The sequence below is a fragment of the Prionailurus viverrinus genome, chromosome C1, assembly GCF_022837055.1.
Source record: "Prionailurus viverrinus isolate Anna chromosome C1, UM_Priviv_1.0, whole genome shotgun sequence".
NCBI classification, from domain to species: Eukaryota; Metazoa; Chordata; class Mammalia; order Carnivora; family Felidae; genus Prionailurus; species Prionailurus viverrinus.
The window spans coordinates 105,505,807-105,525,864 of NC_062568.1; the positions used below are offsets into that span (position 1 = coordinate 105,505,807).

Genomic DNA, 20,058 nt, shown 5'->3' on the forward strand with positions numbered 1-20,058 from the left:
TACAAAATTAACCACAGTTTTCCCGCCAGTCGCTCTTAGTTTACTCTGCTGTTTGTCTGGGAGCTCTGCTATCCTCCGCTGGCTATGTCCAGCACAGAAGGCAGCCTGAGGTCTTCATGAAGGGACTGTACCAGTGGCTCCGACTGCCGACACCTGATGAGTCACCTCTGGGGACAGGCTGCTCAGCTGACCTTGCCTGCACAAACTTCAGCCCACACCAACAGATGGATCAGGAGTTCTAGGACTCGGTTCAGAGCAGAAGCTTTCAGCGGGGCGCCTGGGTGGCTCAGCTGGTTAAGCGTCCAACTTCAGCTCAGGTCATGATCTTGCCTCAAGTCGTGATCTCACAGTTGGTGAGTTCGAGCCCCCACACTGGGCTCTCTGCTGTCGGCTTAGAGCCCCAGCTTTGGGTCCTCTATCCCCACTCTCTCTCAGCCCCTCCCACTCTCTCTCTCTCTCAAAAGTAAAAAATAAACATTTGAAAAAAAAAGAAGCTTTCTGAAAGCCAATAGCAAACAAGAATTATTTTTTATTGAATGAGGCTATTTTACTGTGATTATTTTTTGGAGCATTGTTGATGTTGCTTTAGTTATCTTCATTTACAGATCTGTCAGGAAGCCCTTTCTCTTCCTTCTTAACCTACAATTTAATAGACTTTGCTTTTGTAAATTGAAAAGAAACATTTTTTTCCCCTAGAAATGGCCAAAGTCCCTGGGTGCCTTTTCTCCCATGTACCTCCCTCCTCAGAAGCTGCTATTCATCTGAATTGAATATATATTCTCCCCATGTATTTTTAAACACTTTGTTATGTATAGATATCCATCAGTGATATATAGCACAGTTTTCAAGCTTTTAATCTTCATAAAATCGGGAGCAGATTGTACCTCTCCATCTGCAGCTTTCTCTTTTGGGGAAAAGGTGATGAACACTGACTTTTGAGATGTGTCCATGTTGATATATACACTTCCTGCTCATTCATTTCCCCCTCGCATGACCATACTTTATCCATTTCCTGTTGGTGGACATTTAGGCCCCTGCCATTGTTGGTCAGTGCCAGTGGTGCTCACTAGACATTTTGTACAGGTCTCATGACCTGCTTACTGAGTAGAAGCACCTCCCATGGAAAACGGACACTGTGTTTAGCTGTTAAAACAGCTCACAGCTGAGCATGAAAAGAAACATTTTCCTCTGATTCTCACTGACACCCCCCTTCCCCCCAGAATTCAGAAGCTCTTACTTCATTCTTTCAACTTTTCATGGAAGTGTAGTTAATGTCATACGTTCAATGAGAAACTGTCCTCCTTTTTACCAAAGTATAATTGGATTGTGCATTTGGGATGCCATACCTGGGGATAACTCTCATTTATCCAGGTACAATGAGCCATTTTACGTACAGAATCAATGCCACAAGGCCCTCCCGGGAGAGCGTGGCAGGGCCAGCCTCACAGGTGGGAAATAAGGTGGTTTCCTGCAGGCCAGGAGCATTCCCCAGTCTCAGGAACTTTGAACAGAGAGGAAATCATCCAATTATGTGATGTCGACGGTTCCTTGGGCTCCATTTCCTGGGAAATAATAGAAGCTTCTAGATATCAAGGCTGAGAATGAAAACTTCTAGACACACAGGAATTCCAGGGCCTTTGCCGTCGCACGATGTACAGCTCCCTGGATTTGAAAGCCCAGTCAAGGAGGCCTGTAACTTAATGAACATTTTTACTGCACCTGTGTAAATAATCAGGCCAAGCCTGATGAGACCCATTGTTTTAGGATCAAGAATAATTTTCTGAGATTATTATGACCCTGGGGAAGAAGGAGGAAGACTTTTTTAAAAATATGAAACACTTTAAATAGGCAAAAGAATTACTGTGTGTCTCTTCCCTGGAAATCTGGGCATGACCTAGTAGGCCTTGGGGTTGTGTGACTCTATGGGGCGCACAGCGTTGAGTGTCTGGGGCTGGGCTGTTTTGCAGCTCTGTAGAGATAGAGTTTGTTAATGCAGGCTGACTGAGATGCACATAAGTGCATTTATGCGGGAGAAACTATAAATCTCTGTAAATCCAGTTCTCATGTAAACTGCCTATAGCAGGTCACTGGCTCCTCATTAGTTAAATAAAATGTGTTGCATTTCTATTTGCTTAAGACATGTACATATAAATGCATGGTTTTACTTTTTAAAATTATTCTGTAATGCTTCTTTATTCTAAGTTTATTTATTTATTTTGAGAAAGAGAGAGAGAACATGAGCAGGGGAGGGGCAGAGAGAGAGAAAGAATTCCAAGCAGGCTCCATGCCACCAGCAGAGTCCAATGCAGGGCTAGAACTCATGAACTGCGAGATCATGTCCTGAGTCGAAATCAAGAGTCAGACACTCAACTGACTGAGCCACCCAGGCACCCCTGCAAAGCTTCTTAATTCCCACTACCTCTATGTGAATTAAGTGTTGACACCACTATTTGATAGGAAACAGAGACCCAAGGTGGGGTCACACCATCAAGCCTACATGCCTCCAGTGCCAGAACCCAGTTCTCAAGCACCCTTACACCTGCTTGCAGGGGCCTGGATATAACCCACACATCAGCCTTTTTAGTGCCTTGAGCCCTGTTCCCTCTGGAATCACCCTTCCCTGTGTTCCTGAGTCAAACAGCTCACTGTCCTTTCCCTTTGTATTTTGAAAATTTCAGTTCCTGCCCCACCATCTCCTAGGGCTTCCTCCTCAAGGCAGAGGGCTGGGGGGATGTGGCTTTTTTCCCAAGCACTGCTCTGTCCCCCCTCTGCTCCCAGCACGACCTCCGTCCCCGGCAGCTCCCCTCTCTGCCATGGGTCAGCTTCTGCACGCAACTGGGTCCTGCTCCTTGGTTTCCTCAAAGCAACATTGACACACTAAAGGTGTAGGATCAAAAGGTGGGGTTTTCAACCCAGCACAGAATTAGAAGCAAGTTAAATTGAATGTTAGTCTCCACTGTCTCACGAACACCAGGTGTTTGCCACCGAAGATATTTCTTGCCCTTGGTCCTTCCTCAGGCCTGGCTCACTGCCACTTCCTCAGGCTCCTGTCTTCTTCCAGACTCTTCCTTTCCCTCCACCCTTCCCCTTGTGGGGTCCTCACCTCCCTCATCCCCCACGGGCACAAGTAATATCACTTTATCATGAAGAACAACTCACCTTTTGGCTTCTGCTACTCAGGCCATGTGGGAGAGTGTAGAGGAATCATGTTTCAGAACTAAATAGGATCTTAAGCTTCCCCCCCCCCCCCCCCCCGCCCAACAAATGACCTTTTGACTCTGTTAGAGGAATTTTTTTATTTCTTGCTAGCCCAATCCATTTCAACTTCAAACTCTAGGCAACTTTTCTAATAGAAATTGTTTTCTTCCTATGACACACAAAAAACGAATTCCCCGGCAGAAGGTGATAATCTGTCAGCATGGAATGCATCCAAACAGCGTTGCCGCTAGCCTGAAGACGCTTCCCAGAGAGGAAATTCTAGAATGTGCTGAGCAACTGCAGTCTTTTGTTCAAAAAAGGACACATACACACAGCATACTATTTTGGAAGATCATGTTCATTTGCATGAATTGATGGCTCAAGAAATTACCGACACTCATCTTGCCTGTGGTCTCTCGGAAAATTTTTTGAGCAAAAAAGAGAAAGATTCACGGCTCACAGGACAGTGGGGCAGGAGGGCGGGTGTCAAACTGGGGAAACCAACATTTCAAAAGAGAATCTGAGCAAGTGTGAGTCTGTAGTGGTGTGCCTCAGGGCTCTGCAGGGGGTGACTCTGTGGAGTTCAGCGATTTTGTTACACCTGATCTTGTCATCAACCTCCTTACATACGGAGAAGCTGGGTTCAAGGCCTCTAACCAGACTGCTGCAGGTCCCGCAGAGGGCTCTGAGCAGAGCCAGGACTGGTTTTCTTGTCCATCCTGGGTGCCGGGCTTCACCCACATTAGGACACAGGCTGAGCCAGAAGTCGGCTGTGGCAGACTCAGAGCCCACAGAGGGCTGATAAGACTATCATTGGGTCAAATGAACCAGGTGAAAGGCAGCCAGGAGAAGCACCAGTCTGCCCTCGAGTATTTAAAAACCCCACTCCAGGGCACCAGGGTGGCTCAGGCAGTTAAACGTCAGACTTCAGCCCAAGTCATGATCTCATGGTTCCATGGTTCATGAGTTTGAGTCCCACGTCAGGCTATCAGCACAGAGTCTGCTTCAGATCCTCTGTCCCCCTCTCTCTGGGCCCCTTCTTTGCTTGTTCTCTCTCTAAATAAATAAATAAATAAACTTTAAAAAAAAACTAACGATTAAAAATTTTTTAAAGAAAAACTACACTCCAAAACAGGCAAAAATGAAATAGGTCACTGGATTGCGGTGATGGGATTGGCACTCACCTCTTCTCGTTTTTAGTAGATGATGCCCTGTGGCTTCTGCAATACTCTGGTGGCCATGGGGCAGGGTCTGAGCAGAGAGCATGGTGGAGCACCACACTCTGAGCACCTGGAGCCAAGGGCCACAGAGGGCTCCTGCAGGTAGGGGGAGGGAGTAGCAGCTAAGCTCAGCCCACTACATGCAGCATGACAAATGCCGGGACAGACAGACAGACTCATGAGGGTGACCCCGGAGGAAATGGCTGACCCCGGGGCTGGACACCCAGGTCTAAAGGGGAGTGGGTTTCAGAAGGAGAGGAGAAGGCCTGTCTCTGAGGGCACTGGGCCACAGCATGGCAGCCAAAAGTGGGACGGTGGGAAGAGGCCATGTGGTTCAGCCATGTCAAGGCAGGGAATAGAGGAAGACAGAGTCGAGAGATGGTCAGGGGCCAGATCCTGAAGGGTCTTGGTGAGGGACCTGGACTTGTGTGGGAAAACACAGAGCCATGTGGTCAGGAATGAGTCTCTGAAAAATTGTCCCGGCAGCCATGGTGTGCTCCTGGGATGGGCCAGAGGGAGAGGCTGAGGTGGCAGTGAGACCACCAGAACAGTGTCACATTAGTGCAGGAGGAGGTGACAAGCCTCAACCAGGAGGAAAGGGAGATGGACAGAGAGAAACTGGTTTCAAAACTCTTTAAGAGACCAGTCAGAGGACCCGGTGACAGACACAGGAGCATGGCACTGTCAGGAACACTTCAAGTAACAAAAACCCCCACAAATGTGAGGGGCTTGTTTGTTTCACACTCAAAGTCAGAAGATGGAAGGCGGGTTGGAATGAGCACAGCCCTGGGATGCCATCCCTCCACCTGGAAATCCTCACTGAGTGGGTCTTTGTCCTCAGGCGTGTGGCCTCTGGGTCACAAGATGGCTGCTGTACCTCCAGCCTTCATTCTAGGCAGGGAAGGAAGCAAGGACCTTTGTCTTGAGGAAGCTTTGGCTTTTTATTTGGGAAGGGATGTCCTCCTTTATCTTATTGGCCAGGACTGTATCATAAGGCCCCCACATAGCTGCAAGGAAGGCCCAGTGACCTTAGTGGAGTTCTTCAGTAACCTGAAAACAAATCTGTTTGGTTAGAGAAGAGAAACAGTTGAGTATTGGCTGAGTACCCAGCAGTGTCTTCCCCTGGGGGATGTGGGACACAGGAGATGTCTAGGGGATACCCCAGATTTGACAAGCCCGGCTTAGAGGCACATACACAGGTGCCCATGCACATCCAGAGAACATGGGCAATAGATGCACCCACCCAAAGCTTGAGTGAGCACACTCATCTGAAGCCATAGATTTGGAGTCGCTGGCTCCTAATGAGGATAACCATACAGAAGTTCCAGGCCATTCGTGATTCCACCCTACAGAAGCTACCCACCCTCCAGAACTGCCAAAGTAAGAATGGCAGTGTTGCATGAGGCTTCCAGAGGAAAGAATCCCTTTTTCCTAAGTTCTGGGTGGTTCTGTGTATGAGCCCTGGCCTACCCTCAGCTTCTCATCTCCCTGGGAAGGGAGCTGTGCCTCCTTCCTGGTGGCCACCTGCAGTTCACACAGAGCAAGCTAGCTCGGAGACGTGAGATGAACACTGGGGGTTGACAGGCTGCGGGGCTAGGGATGGGCTGCCCTGGGACTCCAACAAAGCCTTTCCTTTAGCAAGACTCGATGTCCCTCTTTGCCACTGTGCGTTAACCTTGGCTGACTGGGAGAGAGGATCGTCTCCCCATCTCCCGCCTCAGCCAGGGTCCTCATCTGTAATCAGGGGCTGTCAGGAAGGCATTCCTTGCTTGTTAATTATCCTTTTTAATTACGCTGAGAAACACTTTTCCTCAGCGATTTGCTCTTCCGCAGCCAGAGCGGGGCCTGGGATGCCACTGGTGGTAGTTTGCCGTGTCCACCAGGCCCACAGCAACCCCTCCTGGGAGCCCCAGCCAGGCAGGTTGTCTTGACTGCCTTCCCCTGCCCAGCCTCACAGACCGTAAGTGACTGCTGAAAAAGGAGCTTCTCTTTAAAATTTTTTTAAATGTTTTTATTTATTTTTGAGACAGAGAGAGACAGAGCGCAAGCAAGGGAGGGGCAGAGAGAGAGGGAGACACAGAATCCGAAGCAGCCTCCAGGCTCTGAGCTGTCAGCACAGAGCCCAAAGAGGGGCTCAAACCCACGAACTGTGAGATCATGACCTGAGCTGAAGTCAGAAGCCCAACCGACTGAGTCACCCAGGCACCCCAGGAGCTTTTCTTACAGGAGAGCATTTCTCAGCTCCTCAGCAGTCCCGCCTGGAAACCTCTTCCTCCCTCCTGACATTGGTGATCAGCCCCCCACCCCAGCCCCACCCCTGCCGGGGCCCTCTACCTGCCTCCTCTACACACATACTCCCCCTTCCCCTGCCTACACCCTAGTGCTCTCATCTCTTCCCTGGCCCCAGTCTCCACCTCAGTGCCCCTCAGTCTTGACCTCTCTCCTGAGCTCCTGGCCCTCCAGTGAGAGCCTGGACCCCCACATGCCTCTGCAACCACCCCCCTCCTCTTGCCCAGACTTGCCTCCTCTTCTACTTGTTTCTCCCTGCCTGAGAAGAGCCTCCCTCGCCTCAGCTCCTGGGGACACCCATCACCTTGACAGGCTCAGGGGAGACTCCTCCTCCCATGTGCCTCCAGGGCACTAGCTCCTTTTTGTCTCCAGAGCCTTGACAGCCCCTGCTGTGGTCCTACCTGTCCTTGCCTGCTTCCCCCCCCTACCCCGCCCCCACTCCCCAACTGCTGCGAACTGTGAGGGCATCAGGGTGGGAATAACACTTGAATCTTCTCTGTAATCTCAGTGACTGTGTGGGAACTGGCTGAGTGAATGAATGAATGAATGAATGAGCAAGTGAATGAATGTTCAGGAGACTGGATCTGTACACCTCTCTCCCGTATAGATACAACCACATATGCTGAAGAATGTTGCACACTGTCTACACCATCTCCCATGGCAAGACAAGTTCTGGGCTGGGGGTGAGATGACTTCCTCCTGGAACATGGAAGAACATCCCCACATGGGTTATGTTCCCTGGTCACACCTGACCCTTTTGAGGTCAGCCCTAGTTAGGCTGCATGGAGTGAGTAAAGTAAGGGTCTCCCAAGTCTCACACACACACACACACACACACACTCACACTCACAAACACACACATGTAGCCTCTATCTAGTCACATTCCCTGATCTCGTGGTCTTTTCTGGAAGACACCATGCAGTGCACATTCACTGGTTTGGGCTCTTACAACTCATCCCCCTTCTCCTTGGAAGCCACGCCCCAAATTTGCATTCAGGTGTCCACCCTCCTCCACTCAGCCCAGTCCCACCTCCCACCTGTAATTTTGAGGCCAATTAGAGGCCTGCCCCCAGCCACAGAAACTGGCTCAGCACTGGGGACCCAGGCCAATGAGACAAAGGAGATTGGCTGAGGGGCTCCTGGGAAGGAAGACTCGTGCCTCTCTATGGAAGTCTCTTCTGCACACTGCAGTGCACAGACATCACACCTGGAACTGTTGGGGAACCTGTCCAAAGATAAGCCAGCACCCAGGGAACAGGGGACCCCAAAGCTTCGTGGAGGGCTGAGCTGTAGCCTAGGTACCCACCTACTTTGGATGCTAAGAACGCCCGGCCGAGGCTTTCTGAGCAAATGAACCCAATGTTCTGTCACAGTGTCCCAGTTCAGACCTGGTGTTTGGGACTGAGTGACACTAGGGGAGCGAATACTTAAATTCCCAGAGGCAGAACCAAGGGTGTCAGGGCGAGTGGACCAAGAAAAGCAATGCCAGTGTGGTTACCAAACCCAACCAAGAATGAAAAGCAAGAGACCAGCCAGAGCTGGCCAGTGTCTGAGTCACTAGGAAGGGCTTGGGAGCTGGCAGAAGGGAGGGGAATCCAGGAGGGTTTCCCTGAGATGGGCCAGGGCCTTCCGAGACAGCCTGGTGACTATGTGCGCACAGTCTGTGGCCTTGGGCATAGAAAGGGAGGGACCATTAGCACTGACAAAGTGTGCGCTGCTCGGCTCTGAATTTCCAATTTCTCTCAGGTGGACATAAACCTGGTAGTGTCCCAGCTCCCACTTAGCCCCGCTCAGTCTTCAGGCCAACTGCCCACCCACTTGGACAGGGGCACTGCACCCAGGCTCCCGGACTCTGGGAGCTCTCTCTGCAGGTTCAGCTTCCTCCCACTGCCCGCAGGGAGCTCCCTGCAGACCCCACCCCTGTGATACAGAGGAGGGCTTTTCCTGACAAATTTAGCCCAGGTACAGGGGGCAGGACCCCCTTGAGGGTCAGGGGGTGTTGCTTAAAGCCACCATTTGAGACATCCATGAATCTCATGTTGTGATAAACCTAAGACAAACGCTTTCTCCTGCATAATGTTTCAGTGTTTCATCATGAAATAAAAATGAAGACTCTCGTGGCACACCCCCAGGCCCCAGGGCGCATACCCCAGGTTCTCAAGCACAGTGGAGCTGACCAAGTCTGGGCTTCAGGCCTGGCTCCACCAGCAATTGCTGTCAATGTGGAAGGGACGAACAAATGAAAAGCTAAAGCTTTTGAAGCGGGGGTAACTGACAGGAAATGAGCCTCCCTGTGCTCATAGAAACTATGGTTGGCAGGGCCCACACTGCGAACCACAGACGGGGCAGGGCCACAGCAGCGACGATGCCACCACCTGAAGCAGAGCTCAAGGGTGTTACCCAAAAATAAATCTAAGACTCTGACGTTCGTCTCCTTCACTGGCTTTTTACCACCATACAGATTTCTGCAGAGACAAGTCCCTTGCAGCTGGTCCCTAGGCCCATGAGCACAGCTCCGGTGGCTGCTGGGAGGGACCCAGGCCACCACAGGCATGTGTCACAGGCTTCTCAGGGCAGCCCAAGTCTACCGAGGAGCTGAAGAACAGGGCTGCATGCAATGGGGACCTTCCTGTTGGAAAGGGAGGCAGGTGGCACGAAGGAGCAGTTGGGTGGGCTGACTTGTCTTTAACGCCACCAGGCTCAGACCTTCCCACGCACCCGGGGCCAAATGTTCGGGGTCAGAACCTAGTCCCACTGCTGATCAGCAAGCAACTGAACCTCCCTGGGCCTCAGTTTCCTCATCTGGGAAATGGAGTCTCTGGCACCTGACCTCCGAGTTCTCACATGTATTAAATTAATAAATAAGGCGGCAGGCAACTGAGTCTTCAAGCCCCCGATCTCCTGTATCCCAACCAACCACCACTAAAAACGCTAGGGGGCAGGGGCTGAAGCGCTCCGCAGGGTCCAGACCCAGAAGAGCTCTAAAGGAAGTGTTGTCAGGCACACCGTAGCTGCTGGGCCCACAGCCAGAATGCAGCCTCCGGCCCAGCAGCACCTGCCCTGGCAGCAGGTTAAGGGGGGTGGACTGTCCCAGTAGAAAAAGCCACCGATAATCACGGTTCCATTGCACTGCAGACAGAAACAGAGGGAGAACAAATACAACGAACACACATTTTCTGAGGGTTTTTGTTCAGTTTGTTTCATTTCGTTTTGAACACTAAGGTTTATTTTCAAACAGCACACAGACGGTCTGCGGGGCAGGGCCAGGCCAGCCTGATGTCTGGGCCCCCAGGTCTCTGGAGAGACCCGACCCCACCCACAGCAGCTGCCAGGAGAAAGAGGACACTTGCCCAGACTGCTTGGCCCGAAGCTTCAGGCAAGCGAGGCGGCTCAGCGGCCCCCAGGCCCTGGCCCTGTGGCCAGGCACACATGCGGGCGCGGTGGGAGGTGGGGGCGGCCAGGAACTCAACTAGGGGACACGGCAGCTTCAAGAACACTGGTGATGCCACTGGACTCGCCGAAACCAGACTCTTTGGAACACAACCTAATCCCTGGGAGAACACCTCTTGGCTTAGGTCTCTCTCTCGATTTCCCTTCGCTTTTCAAAAGTTCAAAAACAAAATCAGGAAAAAAAAAAGAGAGAGAAGAAAGAAAGAAAGAAAGAAAGAAAGAAAGAAAGAAAAGAAAGAAAGACACACACATTTTTTGGGAAAAGGTGTTCTCCACACGCCCAGACAGCTGCAGCAGCTGCTGCCCTCACTGAACCCGCTCGGTGAAGTTCTCGGGGAAGACGCCCCGACATTTCTCCAGCTCTAGGTGCTGGTTCCAGTCACTCTCCTTCACGCCCATGAGCCAGCCTTCATCCTGAGAGCAAAACAGGGCACCCAGGTCACACAGGGATGGGGACGGAGGGCACTCAAACCCTACAGGACATGGGGCTCACTTAGGATCTGCTGGGAGGATGTCCCCTCCTCTGCCTGATCGTTTCCTCTAGCCTGTCACACCCAACCTGAAAGAATGCCTCCTCCAGGCAGCATTCCTTGCCATCCCAGACCCAAACCTGCCCAAGCCAGGAGACATCCGCCCTTCAGCATGTGGATTTAACTGTCATTGGGGTGAGTTCTCCTCTCTCTACAAAGGCAACCTAACTGCTGTGCTGGTCTGAATGTGTCTAAAATCCCTCAATCCCAGGCCAAGGAGTTTCTCACTGTCTGGTGCTCACAGAGCACATTGGCTGTCCTTCCAGACTTCTACAAACAATACCAGAAGTTTCTGGTGAGCACTGACCAGTTAAACGCACCTCAAGTGACCCAAGGCCACCCCATCAAGCCCTCAAACTCAAACCTGGCCTTTGCTTTCATACTGACCCCTCACAGGGACCATCTACCCAAGTCCTGGCAGTGTTCCCAGCCCCAGACCCCGATCCCTAGGTCCACAGGGGCCATACACCTCTGGCCGTGGCAGATGCCATCACTGACCTTGCTCTGCCTGGGACCTCCCTAGGCCTTTGTTACGTCATTACCTGCCTGTCACAGAGCATATGTATGTCCTTTTTGAGCCTCATCCACCCACCCACATGACCCCCACTGTGGGCTGGGGGCCAGGACTCCACTTAAAATCCCGCCTAGCCCAGGGATGGCCCCCAGAAGACCAGTGGAGACCCAAGGGTTGAAGGAAGCTGTTAGATTTAGCACTGGGCCCAGGAAACCCTCGGCACTCAAACCTCCTGGCCCGAACCCGAGCAGCCTGTCAGAATGTACAGGGCAGTCCCCGCTCTGCACCAGCCCCAGTCTCGGCTGGAGCTCACTGTGACATTAACTAACCAGGAGAAGCCACAGCAGAGGGAGGATCTGGGAGGTATCTGGCCTGGGAAACAGCTGGGGACACAGTTGAGGGTGTTCAGGGGGGCCTGCTGGAACCCACACACTGTGCCTGTGGGCAGAGGGCAAGGCCAGCCTGGAGGAGGCGGCCCAATGTGACGCTGCAGAGTGGGCACCTCGCCAGCTCACTGCCGAGCAGGAGAGCTCACAGAGGGGTGGCCAGGGATCCTGTCCCAGGAGAGAGGAGGCCGTGGAGGACAGGGGCAGGGGAGGGAGGAGGGGAGAAAGAAAGCCACTTGGATGCAAAAAACTGAGAGAAAGGCAGAGCCCAGTTAGAAGGAGAGCTGACCGAGGAAACAGAGAGAGAAGACCGGGGTAGGGGATGTGATGGCCCAGGAAAGGGGCCAAAGGGAAGGGAGAGAGAGTGGGGGAGGTGAAGGGAGGGGAAAACGAGTCAGGGGAGAAGGGCACAGAGACAGAGAGAAGGAGCTAGCAGGAGGAGGGAAGAGCAGCCGGCGCTGTGCCTGCAGGTCTGTAGCTGGCAGGTCTCTGCTGCCCCCTGCTGGCCACTCCCGCTTCAGCCAGCCAGGGCCCTCACCTGCTCCTCAGGGTTCTGGAAGGGGATCACCAGTACCACATCACCAGCCTTGAGCTGCAGCTCATCCGTGTCGGTGGCCACGTAGTCGTGCTGGGCCTGTACCTGCAGAGGTTGGGGAACAGCTCAACACCCCTTCCCGCAGACACCTTTGGTCCCCCCCTGCAACCTAGCACAGTGCACCAGGCCTTGTGGGGGCTTCAGCGTGCTGACAGGAGATCCTGAAAGCTCAAGACGCCACCCCGCCCACTGGGTAGCAGGGGGAGTGGGGGCAGGGGAACTCTGGGCAAACCCACATAGCCTCCCAGCTCAGGGTCTTCATCTGTAAAAGGGGGTGACCACACCGCCAGGGCACCGTCGGCTCAGATGGCAGCAGAGGCTGTGGGGTCAAGCTGGCCCGGGCGTACCTTGAACATGAACCCCGGGGGCAGATCCAAGCGTCCTGCCCCACCGCTGCCCTCCACGGTGCCATTCACAGTCGCTGAGAAGGTCTCTACCACCACAGCAGGGAGAGAGCTCTGAGGGGAGGAAGCACAGTCAGCGTGGTAGGGGAGTGGGTCCCAGAAGGCAGGGGCCACAGGGGCAAGGGAAGGGGAGGGTCTCTGTGACTGATGCCAGATTGGTCTGCCTCCGGGTTCCTCGACGGGAACTATGACCTGGACCAGCACAGAGCAAGGAGCACAGGGAACACACAGGGCTAGGGAGCCACAAGCGGGAGGGCGGGCAGACAGCAGGAAAGAAAAGACAGGGTCTTGGTCCCTGTCGTCTTACGGAGGCTGCTTCACTTGCTGCTGTCTCCCCGGGCTCCTGGGCTCCAGCCGCAGGTCGGGTCCCACCCGCCACCTCGGAGGCCTCTGCTGGCTGCAACACAAATGCCGGCATGGGGTCAGACACGGGACGGATGCTGTGACCAGGACAAGGAAAGGGCCATGGACAGCAGCAGTGTCTAGAGCTGGGCAGTACAGGGAGCTCCTGGAGGAGAGGCTGGGTGCCTGTCATGGGAAGCTGCTGGAGAAGGTGCTGGCAGCACAGAGATGCCAAGTGACGTGCCACACGGGCCCCTGGATGCCGCCCCGACCTTCCCTCACAGGCCCTGTCCTCTAAGGCCAAGGCCTGGCCAGGCCTCAGCTTCTTCCCACCTGCCTGGCCTGCTGGCTGAGCCATGAGACCCCCACGATCGGGGACAGCAACAAGTGCCTGTCCCTGGCCAAACAACTCAGGGCAGGCTGGAGCAGCCTTTGCCCAGCCCTGGACACCTGCTCCCCAAGGAGGGGGCAGCACAGTGTTGGGCACCATGGGGGGAGGGGCCTGGCCAAGGCAGAGTGGACACTGTCCAGCCTCAGTCAGGCTGACCTGGGCCAACACTCACACTCGGCCACTTCCGAGCTCTGGGCACAATCAATCACTCAAGCTTTCTAGCCCCCACTTCCCCATCTGTAAAAGGAGGAAATGTCTAGGTTAGGGTGAAAGTTAAATGAGAAAATTCTGGAAAGTACCTGCCACAAACAGAGAGATGCTCTGAATGCTCCTCCCTCCCACTGCAGGAGGCCTAAGCTGGGAGGCTGGGGTGGGGCTGGCAAGGGGGAGAGGGGCCAATCTGGCCTAAATCACAGCGAGCAGGAGTGGTAAGCCCCATCCTAGGGGCCTCCTGGTTCACCGCCCTGACCTCACCCTCAGGCCCACAGTGGCCTTGTCCATCCTGTGCCTCCTCCTCCAGGCTCTTCCTCACTGCTACACCCCCAGGGACTGGGGACAACTGGGAGCTGGCAGATGGGCACTTACTTGGGCAGGCCCCGGCTCGGCCGTCTGGCTGGGCCAGGCCACAGCAAAGGTGCCCTCGGCAGCACTGGGCTCCCCGGAAGGCAGGCTGCCAGCTGGACTCTCTGTGGGCTAGTGATGGGCCACCAGGGAGAGCAGGGCGGGAGGGGTGGGAGACCAGGGAGGAGGGGGTGTTGGGCAAGGGCACAAGACAAGAGAAGAGAGTCATGAGCGGCCCAGCGTTGGCAGAGGGGAGACTGGGTGCCTGTGGCGGGCAGCCTGGCCCATCAAGGGACACACGTGGACCCTCTGAAGGGAAAACCACTCCCACCTCCTTGCTCCTACTCCTGACAAAGGGATGAGCAGGCGCAAACGAGCCACACGCAGCTCAGCACCCACCAAAGACCCCTCGCTAAAACGGCTGCCCGTGCCAGGCTTTCCTCTGGCCTCCTCCACAGCAAGGCTATTCGGAGCCTTCAAGCTCCTGGGAGAAGTGCTTCCAGCACTCGCACACAGCGGCTCCTGCTCCTTCAAAAGCTGCATAGTGGTAGTGCGGCCCCATGCCCTCCCTGAGCCTCGTGCCTGAACCCCCAGGTGATGAGGACACCTGCCCAGCAGGCCTGCTCGCATAAGAGCACCTGGCCTCACCCTGCTTCTCCTGTCCCTCGAGCCACCCTCCTCCTGTCCTCTATCCCAACGTCTCCCCGACGCCACTGCCCTGTAGGATCCCCACAAACACAAACCTTCTCAAGGACGAAGACCCTCCACCCCAAGGCTGCCCTGCCTCGCAGGCCGCAGCCCAGCAGGAGGACACCATATCCATCCTACGGGGCCACTCACAGACCCCACGACTGAGCCAAACCACAGAGGACCTTCTCTGGCTAAACCGAAGAGCCCCTTCCCCGCAGGGCCTGGCAGAGGGGAAGCAGTGGGACACCTGGAGACAGGCAGTGACGGCTAGCTCTTGCGCACATGAGCACCAGCCCGGGCGTGCGTGTGTGTGCACCTGTGAGCAGGCCAGGTGCAGGACTTGGCAAGGTGGGCCAGGGAGGAGCAGCTCCCCCTGGGGGTGGGCACAGAGCAAACACAGCTTACCTCCCAGAGGTCCCATGGAATTGACTAGGCGCAGCAGAAGGGGAGAAGGACAGAGTTAGTGCAAAGGTTAGTGACAGGGGGCAGACGAGCAGTCCCCAGGGACCCCCACCCCAAGGCCCTGGAGCCCAACAGGCTCAGGGCAGCACGGAGCCAGGCTCCAGGGTCTCCAGGGGGCCAAGTCCTGGACACCTGCCAGGGAGTGCCCAGACACAGAGCCGCTGCCAGGAGAGGGGCAGGAGGCTGACCGAGGCCGCAAGTTACCAAGTGAGTGTTCAGCTGACCTTCCTCCCGAGGGCCCTCTCCCTGACACGTGTCTGCTCTTCCCCTCCTCTTGCGCAGGGCCAGGGGGCGATAGGGGGCCAGGGCACCAGGGGAAGGGCAGTGAGTGGGAGGAAAGTCTGTTGACCCCAGGACCCTAAAGGCCTGGTGGCTTCGATGGGCACCCATGGCCAGACATGAGCCCACGGCCCGGCGCCCCAGAGACCCGCAGGTCCGCAGGTGGTGGTGGTGGCGGGCTCAGACCAACCTGACCAGAGGGTGTGGGCGCCTTCACGGGGCTCGCCACAGGCGGGAGGGGGTCAAAGTCCAGGTCCAGCAGACTGGCCTGCTCCGAGAAAGGCCCCGGGGCCTCAAACTTGGCAGCAGTGGCAGAGGAGGAAGGCAGTTAGTGACAGGCTGGGAGCACTCCACGAGGAGCTCACGGCAGGCACACACGCTCACGTCCGCCTCACACGTGGGAGCACTGCCCCCACCCACGACTCTGGCACGAGCTCCACGCACACAGGACCGCACCCGCCACCCCCCTCAGACATCAGCAGCAGGCCCACTGGGGTAGCCACCCACCAGCCCAGCCCAGCCAGAGGTCTGTCTTGTCCTGCAGACCGCGGTGGGCTCCCGGTGCATGCTCCTCTCTGCTCCCCGCACCCACAGGCTCTCCCAGCCTCACCCTGGCCCCCCCAGAAGCAGCACAGTCCACCGCCCTCCCTAGGACAGGCCCCCCTCGCTGCCCCACACAGCTCACCTGTGGTGACACCCACCCACCCGCCAGCTCCACAGAGTGAGGGCAGGGCTGAGCCAACACACACCGCCTGGGAGCCAAATCTTAGGTGTGGGTTCCCCAACACTGGGGGCATCTGTACTCAAACCGCAGGTCTCACCCCCAGAGACTCCCATTCAGCAGACCTGAGTGCAGCCCAGGTATGTGCTGGTAACAGGCATGGCCCCAGGAGACTGCCCACGTCCACCTAAAGCCTTGTGTCTAGAAGGACCCAAGACCTGGGTCCTGGGGAAACGGGTTCCCCAGACGGGACTTCACAGCGGAGCTGCGGCCTGTCAGCAGAGACCTGAGACTCTCAGTTCTGAGAACACTAGGTGCCAGCTGTCCCACAGCTCAGGGGACAAGGCACAGACCTCGGAGAGCCCGGGCTGAGTGGTCTCACTTCCTGGACACGGGGCCCCAAGTCCCAAGCCCCTGCCCCAAGCCCACCCCCAGCTAGTGACTTTCCCTAGGTTGATCCCTGTCTAATGAGGCTGGGGTTGGGGCCACTGCTCTGTCCCCATGACCCTGCCCTCTCTAAGTGAGTGAGTGCTCAAGACACCGTGGGTGCATGGCCTGTAGGTGCCCCACCACCCCTGCCAGCTGGTAGCAGTGTTTCTCTCCCCCAAGTAGCCCTGCCACCAGCTCCTTCTCAGAGGTCACTCAAGCCCAGACAGCTGCCCTCTTGTGCTCCAAGGGGACAGAGGCACCAAAGGGCAGACCACATCCTCCCTCCCTGCCTCCCAGCGAGCCAGCTACCCACCATGCAGGACCACAACTGTTCTCCGGTGCAGGGATGCAGGTTATTCACCTCAGCCCTGTCCAGCAGCCCTGTGAGCACAGCATCACAGACAGCCTGCCCCAGCCCCCAGCAACAGCACCCATGGTGTAGGCTTCCCACCTCCAGGCAGAGACCTGGCTCCCTGGAGTGGGCAGAGGGGGTAGCAAGGAGGCATGCGGTAAGCACAGAGAGGCCAACACGCTCAATGAGGGCGGTGTGGCTGCTGGGCAGGCCTACAGGGTCCTCGCCTGCTGAACGGGAGCAACAACCCCCTCCTAAGAGCTCAGGTGAAAACCCAACAAGGTCGTGTCAATAAGGGGCTGGCACCATCCCCTACTGAGCGTTTCTTAGCGCTCTGCGTGACCCCATGTCCCTCATGTGCACCTATAGGGTGGAGGCCTACTCAGGCTGGTGAGCGCTCCAGCAGCGAGCTGTCCCGGAGGTCATGCCACCCGGTGTCCTCTCCTCTCAGGAGCCCCTGAACCGGCCTTGGTCACCTTCTAGACAGGGGCTTCCAGGCCTGCCGAGCCCGAGCCAGCAAATCACCCACCTGCCCACCCAGCCACCCCATACCGGAAGTTCCTATTTCTAACTCAGAGAACTCTGTCCCGGCTTGAAGCCCACTCAGCCTTAGGCCACTCTTAGCAGAGATCACCATCCTCGGTTCCCAACCGCCTCTCCTTCCACACTCACCCTCTTCCCTGCACCGCCTCCCCCGCCCCCCAACCCCAGGCCTCTGAGCTTGTGCAAAGGAGCGGGCAGGAGGCAGCAACCAGAGGCCCTGGGCAGAGTAGTTCTAGGGCAGCCCTCCAGCACGGGCCAGCCACAGCCTGGGATCAGCAAGCCTGCACCACAGGCGAGGCCGTAGTGGGAAGGGCCATGGCTTCAAGGCCTGGAGGGCAGGCTTGGAGGGCTGAGCACACGGTGGCCTCTGTGAGCCCATCTGACCTTGTACAGCCCACGTCCGTGCCCCCACAGTAACCTTCCTGTTCAGCCCTCCTTCTGTCCACCTATGGATGAGCATTACATGCCTTCTCAGGACACTTCCGAGCAGCAGCCCTGCTCCGTGGCCCAAGCACTGTCCCACTCCTAAGGCCAGTCGGCATGTCTGGGAGCTACAGTCTATGTGCCTTGGCTAGACTTTCCAGGGCCTTCCCAACTGTGTTCCCCCCTGCCTCCTCTCACTGCCCCACTGCTGCACTCTGCACGCACTGAACTCTGACCTCCTGAGCCCATGTCCTACCCCTCCTGACGTACACACACACTGTTGACTCTGGCTAAAGCAATGTGTCTACTTGCAGCCACCTGGCAAATGTCACCTGCTCCAGGAGGCCTTTCCTGGACTGGCCGGGATCCTCCCTGCTGATGCCTCTTCAGCCATCGCACCAGTGGAAGCATGAGGCCACTACCAAGCTGACCGGCTGCCCGAGGACCACCCGCCAGTGTCCCTGCATCTAGCCACAGTCCATGCTCAGAAATGGATGGGAGAGGATGAACGGAGGGGTGAATGAATGAGCAAGGGGGAGGCTCTGGGCCAACCTCTCAGGCCAGATTCTGGCTCTTGAGGCAGAGGCGCAGGGCATGGGATGAAGGAAGAAGGCCATGCATGTCCCGAGAGAGTAAGAGAGAGCTGGGCCGCGGTGGCCGCGGCTGACCTGGGAGGGGGTGGTCACGCTGATCTCAGGGACAAACGTGTCATCAAACAGGCTGAGGATCTGCTCCTGCTTGACCTCCTTGGATGGGGTGTGTTTGGGAGGTGGAGGGACTGGTGGCCCTTTCCGGAGCTGTGGGTCGGCAGCAGGTGAGGGGCCGCACAGCGAGGCACAGCAGAGCATGGGGGTGGGGGAGGGGGGACAGACAGAGACAAAGCCACGGTTAGTCACACCCCAGGCCCTGGCCCCACCCAGGCAACTGAGGAAGACAAGAAGAGTCACGGCTGCCTGAGGCGCAGGACCACAGGGCCACCCCTAGAGGGAGACTGAGGCAGGAGGTCCAGAAATGCTGTGCAGAGACAGAGTGGATGACAGAGAAGGGGACAGGAGGGGGAAGAAGTGAAAGGAGAGAGACAGGGAGGGAACAGAAAAGAAGAGGAGAAAGAAGGGAGAGCCCGGGCAGGGCGGGGAGGGGGCTGCAGGTCTGGGCTGTCACCCACCTGGGTGAGACACTGAGGAGAGAAGCTGTCGCTGAGAAATAGCTATGACCTGGGCTCTCTGTCCTTTCAGGACCCTCTCTGCATCTCCTGCGGGAGGGGCCCATGCTCTCTTGTCTGTCACCCGTGGAGGTCAGCACGGAGCAGGAGCCAGGGCCCAGCAGAGGGCCAGGCAGGATGGCCACACACCTGCCCATGGAGGGCCTCCAGCAAGTCAGGAACCATGCCCCGCCCCCCAGCCTTGGTTTCCTCACTTGTTGAGGTGGGGTGGGCATCTGCCTCACAGGGTGGCTGTGACGGTTTAATGAATGAAAATGTGGGAAGTGGTGGCATAGTGCTGGGCCCAGAGCAAGTGCTATTCAAGTGTGGGCTCTTGTCACACTCTTCACGTCTAATCAGCTGTGGGGCAGGTCATGGCCAACCACCAAGAGGGCTGCTGCCAGGAGCTGACAGCTGGGAAAGCCTATCAGTTCAGACGGGGCCACAGGCCAGTTCCTGGGGACATGGCAGAAAGCTGGAGGAACCTGGTGAGGGTAGGAGTGGGGGCCAAGCTTCTTGGGGGAGGCTTCTGGAAGCCCAGGGCCTGTGCCCCTTGTCTACCTCATGCTCCCCTCCCCGAGCCCTTTCCCTCGCTGACCCTGTGAAGGTCCTGCATGGCCTCATGCCAAGAGAGAAGGTGAGGAGGACAGAAAGCAATGGCCTCTGCAGATCTGGATGCCCTGGGGCTGAGGGCCCCAAACCCCTTGTAGGGGGGGGAAGGAAGATGAGGAGGTCAGCAGCCCCAAGGGTCAGGGAAAGAGGGAAGGAGAGGGTGCTGTGGGGGAGCAGAGGGAGACACATGGTCACAGGCATTCCCAGGAAAAGGCAGGGCCGCTGAGGGGAGCCCAGGCCGGTGTTGGGGAGAGGACTGGGAAGGAGAGAGAAGCAGGAAGAAGGGGGAGCAGGGGAGGGGGCACGGCGCCTACCTGAGACGGGGACTTGGGGAGGGCGGCCCCTGCTGCTGCTGAGCTAGGCGGCTCAGGCTCATGGTTGACTCTGATCTCCGGGGCGGCCGGGGAGCCATCTGGAGGAGGCGAAGGGCTCTTGTCCCCTTTTGCAGGGGCGTTGTCACTGTGGA

General features: G+C 56.4%; 1 protein-coding gene across 12 annotated transcripts in view; it reads right to left on the reverse strand.

Annotated features, from left to right (window-relative positions):
- Positions 1–9,884: 9,884 nt before the first annotated feature.
- The window catches only part of BIN1 (bridging integrator 1), a 55,649-nt gene continuing 45,475 nt past the window's right edge, over positions 9,885–20,058 (reverse strand). For 2 of the 12 annotated variants that reach the window (XM_047870204.1, XM_047870203.1), the window contains 9 exons: positions 19,907–20,051; positions 18,448–18,576; positions 15,502–15,609; positions 14,976–14,999; positions 13,905–14,012; positions 12,894–12,983; positions 12,530–12,640; positions 12,126–12,227; positions 9,885–10,571 (listed from right to left, as the gene is read on the reverse strand). In XM_047870204.1, the coding sequence (XP_047726160.1) occupies positions 10,464–10,571; positions 12,126–12,227; positions 12,530–12,640; positions 12,894–12,983; positions 13,905–14,012; positions 14,976–14,999; positions 15,502–15,609; positions 18,448–18,576; positions 19,907–20,051 (925 nt within the window). In that variant the 3' untranslated portion in view covers positions 9,885–10,463. The remainder of the gene's footprint in view (positions 10,572–12,125; positions 12,228–12,529; positions 12,641–12,893; positions 12,984–13,904; positions 14,013–14,975; positions 15,000–15,501; positions 15,610–18,447; positions 18,577–19,906; positions 20,052–20,058) is intronic. The other 10 variants (XM_047870195.1, XM_047870196.1, XM_047870199.1 and 7 more) reach the window with 5 other exon arrangements.